General features: G+C 51.5%; 1 protein-coding gene across 3 annotated transcripts in view; it reads right to left on the bottom strand.

Annotated features, from left to right (window-relative positions):
• Positions 1-3,977: 3,977 nt before the first annotated feature.
• Positions 3,978-10,698, bottom strand: part of iftap (intraflagellar transport associated protein) — an 11,583-nt gene continuing 4,862 nt past the window's right edge. For 2 of the 3 annotated variants that reach the window (XM_035395141.1, XM_035395140.1), the window contains exons 4-6: positions 9,850-9,907; positions 5,795-5,931; positions 3,978-4,648 (exon numbers count right to left, since the gene is read on the bottom strand). In XM_035395141.1, coding sequence (XP_035251032.1) covers positions 4,559-4,648; positions 5,795-5,931; positions 9,850-9,907 — 285 coding nt within the window. In that variant the 3' untranslated portion in view covers positions 3,978-4,558. The remainder of the gene's footprint in view (positions 4,649-5,794; positions 5,932-9,849; positions 9,908-10,698) is intronic. The other variant, XM_035395142.1, reaches the window with a different exon arrangement.

Here is a 10,698-nt window from a genome sequence, read left to right as displayed (position 1 = left end):
GTTATCGTGTTGGCCGCGCAAACCTCCCGGTAATTGAGATCTCCAGCCGGCGCTGCCACCTCAGGACAGTACCCAGCACAGAGGAGGAGCTCGTCTGGGCACGCTCAGTTCGCCTGGCGTCCGCGCCGACCGGCCAGCAGACGTCTGGGCACGCTAGGTTCGCCTAGCGTCCGCTCCGACCGGCCAGCCGACGTCTGGGCACGCTCAGTTCGCCTAGCGTCCGCGCCGACCGGCCAGCAGACGTCTGGGCACGCTCAGTTCGCCTAGCGTCCGCGCCGACCGGCCAGCCGACGTCTGGGCGCGCTCAGTTCGCCTAGCGTCCGCGCCGACCGGACAGCAGACGTCTGGGCACGCTCAGTTCGCCTGGCGTCCGCGCCGACCGGACAGCAGACGTCTGGGCACGCTCAGTTCGCCTGGCGTCCGCGCCGACCGGCCAGCAGACGTCTGGGCGTGCTCAGTTCGCCTAGCGTCCGCGCCGACCGGCCTGCAGACGTCTGGGCGTGCTCAGTTCGCCTAGCGTCCGCGCCGACCGGCCTGCAGACGTCTGGGCGTGCTCAGTTCGCCTAGCGTCCGTGCCGACCGGCCAGCAGACGTCTGGGCACGCTCAGTTCGCCTAGCGTCCGCGCCGACCGGCCAGCAGACGTCTGGGCACGCTCAGTTCGCCTGGCGTCCGCGCCGACCGGCCAGCAGACGTCTGGGCACGCTCAGTTCGCCTAGCGTCCGCACCGACCGGCCAGCAGACGTCTGGGCGCGCTCAGTTCGCCTAGCGTCCGCGCCGACCGGCCAGCAGACGTCTGGGCACGCTCAGTTCGCCTAGCGTCCGCGCCGACCGGCCAGCAGACGTCTGGGCACGCTCAGTTCGCCTAGCGTCCGCGCCGACCGGCCAGCAGACGTCTGGGCACGCTCAGTTCGCCTAGCGTCCGCGCCGACCGGCCAGCCGACGTCTGGGCACGCTCAGTTCGCCTGGCGTCCGCGCCGACCGGACAGCAGACGTCTGGGCACGCTCAGTTCGCCTGGCGTCCGCGCCGACCGGCCAGCAGACGTCTGGGCACGCTCAGTTCGCCTAGCGTCCGCGCCGACCGGCCAGCAGACGTCTGGGCATGCTCAGTTCGCCTGGCGTCCGCGCCGACCGGCCAGCAGACCTTCATGCCATCCGATGGGGCTGATGGGAAGGGTGAAAACTGCATCACGCCACTGATAAAGAGATTAGCGCTGGCCGCCCGTTCCCGCGAAGTCAGCCCCACCGCTAGCAAACTCGGTGTCGTTGGAAGGAACAGAATATCTCGCGCCTGAGCGAAGGCGAATAGGCGCTGTGGCGTACGAAGGATCCGACCCTGAAACGGGTGCGTGAAACGTGTGGTGTCGAGACGGGGTGTAGAAACGGGGGGGGAGCGGGGGAACGCAGCACCAGCCAAAAAGAAGGGAAGAGGATCGAGGAGGGAGGAGGAGCGGGAAAGAGACTCAGGAACTGTTGAACTTCTACTAAATGGGCACCAATTTGTGACACAACAGGGGGAAGAAATAGGTCTCTGAATCGCTCAGTTCCTGTGACTCAGCAGACACTTACCTTTAATAGCCAGGCTCAAAACAGAGGAAGCAATTGGCTCCCCCCGAAAAACCCGGGCCTTGTTTACACACCCCCGCGTTCCCCAGCGAAACTCCAACAGCAGCACGACCCAGACGGGCCCCGTAAAACAGGTCACAGCGTCGTCCCCCCCTCACCTGGGGAGAACCGTTGGTGACCCACAACAGACGCACCTGTGACGGTGCCTCCCCCCCCAGCCCCCCCATCCCACAGAGCAGCTGGGCCAACCGCCAGGTCCCGTGGTTGTGATGCGTGTGCCAGATAAGAACTGCGCACCTCGCTCGGTGGGAACCCTCAATCAGTCTGTCCCCTGCGCAGGAGATCAGCCAATGGAGAACGCGCTGCCGTTGACAACCAAAACGCCGGGGAATTTCACCATACCTTTCGCTGACTGCACCGCGACACAGATGTACCACACTGTCCCTGTGACACCAACGGCCCTTGATTGGTTATTTCTCGCCACTGCCCCCCTTTCTGAATTCTATGTGCCCCGTAAAGACCTTTCTAGCCTCCCTTTAACCCGCTGAGGTTGGTTAGGCTTGTTGGAATGCTTTTTTCAAAATTCTGTTTGTTCAAAGGTCAGTGTTCTAGAACTCCATTGCTGTAGTGGTTGCTGTAGTGCCACCAGCATTTAGAATGTTCAATTAAGGACATTCTAATCACATATTTGTGACCTCACACCTCACAGGGCAAAGCCACAGCAGACAGGAATAAGTGCTAAGCAGATATGACTCGAGCTGAACACAGACCGGGCACACAGGTGAACACACAGGTGTGACTGCATTATGCGCTGTGTCTTTATAAACAGCAGGGAGGGATCTGCACTTTAAAACTCTAAAACTGTGCTTTGTGCTCACACAGTGAGAAGCCCGTTCCGTTCTAAGGTTCAGTCTGGATTGAGCAGAAAGCCAGCATGTCAATCATCACACCTACGCCGGAATTCACATCTAACATTACAACAAAATATCACAAGTAAAGGTGAAACAAAGAGATCAATGTATAACCAATGACTATGCCAGTGCTAACTCCCCTGTAACATACTATGTGTGTTTTAATGCCAATATACATATAGCACACCATGCAGGGTTTAGTGCTAATACTCCTACTGCACACCATGTGAGGTTTAATGCTAATACTCCTATAGCACACCATGTGAGGTTTAATGCTAATACTCCTATAGCACACCATGTGAGGTTTAATGCTAATACTCCTATAGCACACCATGTGAGGTTTACTGCTAATACTCCTATAGCACACCATGTGGGGTTCAATGCTAATACTTCTATAGCACACCATGTGGGGTTTAATGCTAATACTCCTATAGCACACCATGTGAGGTTTAATGCTAATACTCCTATAGCACACCATGTGGGGTTTAATGCTAATACTCCTCTAACACACCATGTGGGGTTTAATGCTAATACTCCTATAGCACACCATGTGGGGTTTAATGCTAATACTCCTATGGTACACCATGTGAGGTTTAATGCTAATACTCCTATAGCACACCATGTGAGGTTTACTGCTAATACTCCTCTAACACACCATGTGAGGTTTAATGCTAATACTCCTATAGCACACCATGTGAGGTTTACTGCTAATACTTCTATAGCACACCATGTGGGGTTTAATGCTAATACTCCTATAGCACACCATGTGGGGTTTAATGCTAATACTCCTCTAACACACCATGTGGGGTTTAATGCTAATACTCCTATGGTACACCATGTGAGGTTTAATGCTAATACTCCTATAGCACACCATGTGAGGTTTACTGCTAATACTCCTATAGCACACCATGTGGGGTTTAATGCTAATACTTCTATAGCACACCATGTGAGGTTTAATGCTAATACTCCTATAGCACACCATGTGAGGTTTAATGCTAATACTCCTATAGCACACCATGTGAGGTTTACTGCTAATACTCCTCTAACACACCATGTGAGGTTTAATGCTAATACTCCTATAGCACACCATGTGAGGTTTAATGCTAATACTCCTATAGCACACCATGTGAGGTTTAATGCTAATACTCCTATAGCACACCATGTGAGGTTTAATGCTAATACTCCTCTAACACACCATGTGAGGTTTAATGCTAATACTCCTATAGCACACCATGTGGGGTTTAATGCTAATACTCCTATAGCACACCATGTGAGGTTTACTGCTAATACTCCTATAGCACACCATGTGGGGTTTAATGCTAATACTCCTATAGCACACCATGTGGGGTTTAATGCTAATACTCCTATAGCACACTCCTATAGCACTGCATGGCTTATAATTCCATCAAAGAGGTAAAAAAAGAGAAAAATTTCAATCAATTAAAAAATAAAACAAAAAAAGAGACTGTGAAACGAGTGCACAGAACACGAGGACACTAAAATAACGAAAAAGAAAAACGGGTGCAATTTATTACATAACTGCGTACCAGAATACATGACTTTCCCTCTTCCAGGAACATTTCTATTTCAGAGCAACAGGCACGCAGCGGGGAGAGAGAGAGAGATAGAGAGAGAGAGAGAGAGAGAGAGAGAGAGAGAGAGAGAGAGAGAGAGAGCGGCGAGGCGCCGAACACAGAGCCGTGAAATTAATTACCGCGCGGCGCGTTCACCCCGCGGGGGAGCCAGACGCTCTCAGGCCGAGCCGCCACATTACTGCAGGCAGCACAGACGGGCGAGCGGGCGGGCGAGGGAGCAGGCGAGCCGCGGGGGGCACCTGCCCTGACGGGACGGGGGCCGGCCCAGAATAAAATAACCCACAGCGAAGAGCAACGACTGCCCAACCGCGGCCCCAGCCGCGCGGAGGAATGTTCTAGAAAACAACGCTTCTGAAGAGGAATGCTGGTGGAAAAGATTTGGGTATGGGAGGACGCGGGCACGTTGGTGCGTTGGTGCATGGGCACACCAATCGGCCGTGTCCATGTTCCGCGGGGCTCCCCAGGTTCGGGCGGGGGTCCGGGTCGGGTCACAGCACCGGGGGTTTGTGGGACAGCTCCACACGGTCGTAATCGAAGCTCGCGTCCAAGCAGAACGGCTGGACCTCCTCAGATTCAGCCTGAGAGAAGGAGACAGAAACCCACGGCAACCGTGAGGGACAGAACCAGCACTGCAACGCCACACAGGGAACACTGAGCTCCCTGAACCAGCACTGCAACGCCACACAGGGAACACTGAGCTCCCTGAACCAGCACTGCAACGCCACACAGGGAACACTGAGCTCCCTGAACCAGCACTGCAACGCCACACAGGGAACACGGAGCTCCCTGAACCAGCACTGCAACGCCACACAGGGAACACTGAGCTCCCTGAACCAGCACTGCAACGCCACACAGGGAACACTGAGCTCCCTGAACCAGCACTGCAACGCCACACAGGGAACACTGAGCTCCCTGAACCAGCACTGCAACGCCACACAGGGAACACTGAGCCCCCTGAACCAGCACTGCAACGCCACACAGGGAACACTGAGCTCCCTGAACCAGCACTGCAACGCCACACAGGGAACACTGAGCTCCCTGAACCAGCACTGCAACGCCACACAGGGAACACTGAGCTCCCAGAACCAGCACTGCAACGCCACACAGGGAACACTGAGCTCCCTGAACCAGCACTGCAACGCCACACAGGGAACACTGAGCCCCCTGAACCAGCACTGCAACGCCACACAGGGAACACTGAGCTCCCTGAACCAGCACTGCAACGCCACACAGGGAACACTGAGCTCCCTGAACCAGCACTGCAACGCCACACAGGGAACACTGAGCTCCCTGAACCAGCACTGCAACGCCACACAGGGAACACTGAGCTCCCTGAACCAGGCGTGCAACAAACAACACGTTCAGGAGGTCAGGATAAAGTGAGCAGAAAATCACAGCCACAGCACAGAAAGGTAGGGCTGGGTGACACTGCAACGATAATTATCAAATGCAATAATGATCTTATTGCATTTGGTAATAACAATAACAATAACGTATTACCATTCTTTTCCTCGTCTTCTCTTTAATTATACCTGAAACGGCAGTGAACAACCACGCTTCGGTGGCAGTGCTATATAAAAAGTGCTATATAAATGCAATGATTCATTCATTCGTTCATTCATTCATTCATTCATTCATTCACTCATGCACAGGGCCTGCTGGCTGACACACAGGCCCGTTGGGAGGCGGTGTTACGGTGTCCTGATTGAGGCGTGCTCCCTCACCTGGACAGCGGGGCGTGGCTCCTGGGGGCGGGGCTCCAGGTGAGGCCGCGAGCAGAGCTCCAGCCGGGTGTGTCGGCGGAAAGAGGGCGTGTACACGGGGGGGTCCTCTGCCACCTCCCCAGGGAGGGCAGCACCTCCAACAGAGAGGGGGGGGGGGGAATGACTGTGAGGGACTGTCCCTGCAGAGCACATCTTCACAGAGCGGGTACCCAAAGCACCCTGATCACATGACAACCAAAGCACCCTGATCACATGACAACCAAAGGACCCTGATCACGTGACAAGCAAAGGACCCTGATCACGTGACAACCAAAGCACTCTGATCACATGACAACCAAAGGACCCTGATCACATGACAACCTAAGCACCCTGGTCACATGACGAGGGCCACTCTCTTTCCAGAGAGCCTCCCAGGAGAGTAATGAGTCCTCCTTAACAATACTGAGTGAGACCAAAAAGACCCCCTGGCAGGCCAGGAGGGCAGAAGCCACAGGCTGTCATGGAAACGCAGAACATCACAAAGTGCTCCCATTATGCTTGTTGTTGTGGTACACGAGTGAGCCAGCAGCACCAGGGAACAGCAGGTGGGGTGGGGGGGGCAGGGAAAACAAATGGAGGGAAAGGCAGAATCATAGCACCATTTCATCTGCACTGAAAGGAACCAGCCACGTGCAGTACAGCCACCTCACCACCAGGGGCAGTAGAGAAGTATAATCCCGCCGCACAAAGCTCAAGCAGCCAAACCAAGTCGCAGGCCCAGGGAACACTCCGGAAAGGGAACCCAGCGAACAGATCTGCACCAGCCGCAGCCACACCACAGTCCCAATCGCTTCCCTTTTAGCATTACATTTTGAAGGAAGACTGTAGAGCGGGGAGTGCTTAGCATGGCACACTACTGAAGAAGGAGAACGTAAATAAATTTAAAAGTGGGGATCATTAAATATTGACAGTCTCCCACAGCTCCCTCATACACACTGCTAAGGAACCTCCATTAGCACTTGGCAGCCATGAAGGTAATGGAAACCTTAATTAAACAACTAATTACTCTCTCAGTAGAGGCCATTAATTAAGAGGGTAGATGAGGAGTCCTTACAGCGGGTAGGTAGGGGCTGGTGGGGGTGTTGCTATATGGGGGGGGGGGCTAACACCCAGAGGGTTGCAGGTTCAAACCCCAGCTGAGAGGTGGCGAGGAGACGGCACAGTTCCCTACAGGCGCCTCCAGGTGAGGAGCGGTCAGGGAGAGATTTCACAAACAGGACCGCCCCGCGCGGGACCGTCTGCTACACACAGAGCGCTGCGGTCGACCGCGGTCGGGCGGGCGAACGCGATGCAGAGCACGCCGTCTCTCCACAGCGGAGGAGGGAAAAAAAAGCGTGATTAAAAAGATGGAGAGTCATTAAAAGTCCCGGAGTGACTGAGCGAAGCCTCACACGTGAGCAGCATCCCCGCCGAGGCGCCCAGGCCCTCCGCACGCCCTCCGCACGCCGTCCGCACGGAGCCCAACACTCCAGATCGATCGATCGCGCGCTGAAGGTAATTAAGACCGTCTCTCGGGCCCGGGACGCTTTCCTTCACGCTACCCTCGCCCTGTCGTCTGTGCGTTTCTCTGTTTCCGCAGCGCGGCTGGAGAGGGTGAATAATCAGCCATGCTGATGAGGGGCAGGGTTCAGGACCGGGGGGGCCCCTCCCCAAACTCGGCGCCGGCTTTGAGTGGCGGCTGGCCGACAACTGTGGTGATTTTTACACGGCTTGACACAGACCTGGCGGCACCCCCACCGCCCCCCCCCCCCCCCCCCCCCCCACGTACACGCACACACACCCACACACCGCCTGACATTAGCATAAACCAGGGTTGATGAAGCCCCCCCTCACCGCCACCGTCCCCCCCCCCCCACACACACACACCCACCCCCTGACATTAGTGCATGAACACCGCCCCCCCCCCCCCCCCCCGACCCTGAGCAGGATGTAGAGGGCAGCAGAGTGTCGAAAGGTATGTAGAGGAGCCTATATGAGGAGGTCTTGGGGACGCTAATTTATTAAAGGTCGTGCCAGTTAAAGGCGTGTCTGGTCTAACTGCAAGGCGAGCGCGTTCCGTTGTTTCCTCAGCGACAGCGACGGGCGCATTAAAGCATTAAAGCCCTGCCCCCGCATATCTCAGGTCAGCGGCTGCATTCGCACGCGCTCAATATGCATAATGAAGGGTAATGTATTTAAATCAGCTGGAAGTGACGGCCCTAATCTGTAATAATACACACATGACATCCAAACCGTGTTAGCTCTGGAGTGAACCTGGGATGCCATACACGCTGACGGAGAAAAATCTGCATCTAATCTGCATCTAATATCTGAAATGAATATATTTATTGCTAATATTTTCTGTTTTTTTTATTATTTATTTACCTTTTAAGCATTCTGAAAAGCTTTGTTGCTTGAGTAAAGAAACCACTCTCCGTGAAATAACATCACAAAGTCCAATCAATACTGCGCAGAAGAAATTAACTTTCCTATTTTAACTTCATAGGATTATTTATTTTAAAAATATTACTGTACAAGGATAATCTTCTTAAGCGTTTCAAAATATACTAAACGTAGGCCACGCCAAACATAAATACACAGGAGATCCCGTCATGCTTTATCGGCATGAAAGGATTATAAAGATTTCAGATTATTAATACTTCACATTTTCATTTTTTCAAAGAGACCATTCTGATTTTTTGAAATGCAGTATATGTTGTAAATCATAGGGGCAATTCCAGTTGAACAGTCACATGGCCACTGAAAATTCAAACTAAAAATAAAGTTGCAAGATGTATTTCATGACATATTTTGCAGATTCAAGTGTAAGAAATGGAAGGATCTATTTAGTCCACTATCAAAATAAAAATGAAGAAGAAACTTTGCTAAGACATCATTTCATGCAGCTTGTACCTTCCCGGGCACAGGGGTGAGGGGTGTGTGGGGTGTGGGAGTGGGAGTGGGGGGTGTGGGATTGGGGGAGCAAAAGCCTGGATTGTTTTCTAGTTAATATCAATAAATATGCTAAATGAATAATGTAAGGTGAGTAACATTACTTTCTTTGGTTTGTCCACCCATAAAAACAACAATATAATATCTTATGTCAATAGTTTGGTTAGTAATTAAAATTTCAGATGAAATGCATCAGTTTTTGTTGTGGCATCTATGGTTCAACAAGATCACCAAAGCAAACTTAGGTGGAATTAATGCAACTTGAGTAACACAGATGAAAGTTCTGGCCACACAGTAACAAAGCAAAAGTTCTCTTGTATTTTCGTATGTTGAACTTAGCAACAGTCAAAGGTTGCCCAGGTAAAAATAAAGGTAGGAAGTACAGGTGAGTACGAGTCCCACTCACGGAAAATATAACACCAGCAAGGCTGCAAACATGGCCCATGGTCCTTTATTTGAGTGGACAGTTACATAACATCACATAACACAACATAACATCATAACACAACGCAATGCAATGCAACGCAACACAACACAACACAACACAACACAACATCATAACGCAACACAACACCATAACGCAACACAACACAACACAACATCATAACATAACATCATAACGTCACAACACAACACAACACACAACACAACACCATAACGCAACACAACACAACACAACATCATAACATAACATCATAACGTCACAACACAACACAACACACAACACAACACCATAACGCAACACAACACCATAACGCAACACAACACAACACAACATCATAACATAACATCATAACGTCACAACACAACACAACATCATAACACAACACAACGCAACGCAACACAACATAACATCATAACGTAACACAACACAACACACAACACAACACAACACACAACGCAACGCAACACAACATAATGACGAGAACATGCCATTCAGCCCAACAATGCTCCTAACTAAGTTGTTATTATAAAGTGCAGTATTCAATAAGATTCAATAAAAGCTTTTTTTTAAATTATTATTCATTTAACTAGTGGGTCAAGTGGACTGTTGCAACCAAGTCCCAAAGCTTAAAGGGTGTTACCTTCTGTTAGACCATCCTCGCTTCGGCTGAAGTCTGAGAGATCAAGGTCGTTGTCCAACTGCAAAAATACATACAGAATGTGCATACATAAGCAGAATGATTGAGAGCTCTTATAGTATGTTTCTGTTTTTCCAACAAGAGAAAGGAAAACCGGAAAGCCTCTCGTCTCTGCGCTGCAGTGTCTCCCTCAGTGCCGGTCCGTTCCCTGCTGAATTTTGGAGTTTTTTTATGCTCACATTAGGCTCTTTATAAGCTCGGCCCGTCCTGTGCACTGATAAGTAACTCATTCCAGCATACCTGTGGCCTCTCCTGAGATTTAAAGACCTGATCCCAGAATCCTGTTCTCCGAACTGCTTTCTAATGCTCAGCCACACTCGTTAAAACGTGCTCAGGTTTCACATCCCCCAGGAAGCCCGGGTCTGGGCCAGCACAGAGGAGCGAGCGCTTTGAAGCGCCCTGCAGTCACACAGAAACTCAGTGATTTGAGTCGCTCCAGACTCCGGGCTTGGCAAAGCCTGCAGCCACACAGAGCTGCACACGAAGCTGCACTCCCGTCAGAACAGCGGCACACAGCTACATTAGCTCACTATTCAAATATTCCACAGAGAATGAAAGACCGAACGTCTGAACGATGGAACCAGCGATCTCTGTGCCATTCTGTGTAAACAAGGACTGAATGGAGAGAGAAGCTGCATTCACACACTTAGACAGGGATGGGAGGAAATATCACTGGCTTACCCATCACTATACACACGGTTCTTCTCCTTCATGAATACAGAGCTCAATTAAACCCTGGATTTTTAAACTCTCCATACACAACTGTAATTTTATAAAATACGCACACTTGTA

Source organism: Anguilla anguilla, chromosome 16 (genome assembly GCF_013347855.1).
Source record: "Anguilla anguilla isolate fAngAng1 chromosome 16, fAngAng1.pri, whole genome shotgun sequence".
Lineage (NCBI taxonomy): Eukaryota > Metazoa > Chordata > Actinopteri > Anguilliformes > Anguillidae > Anguilla > Anguilla anguilla.
Note: the sequence above shows the minus strand (reverse complement) of the source record. Positions and strands in the feature narration are given on the sequence as shown.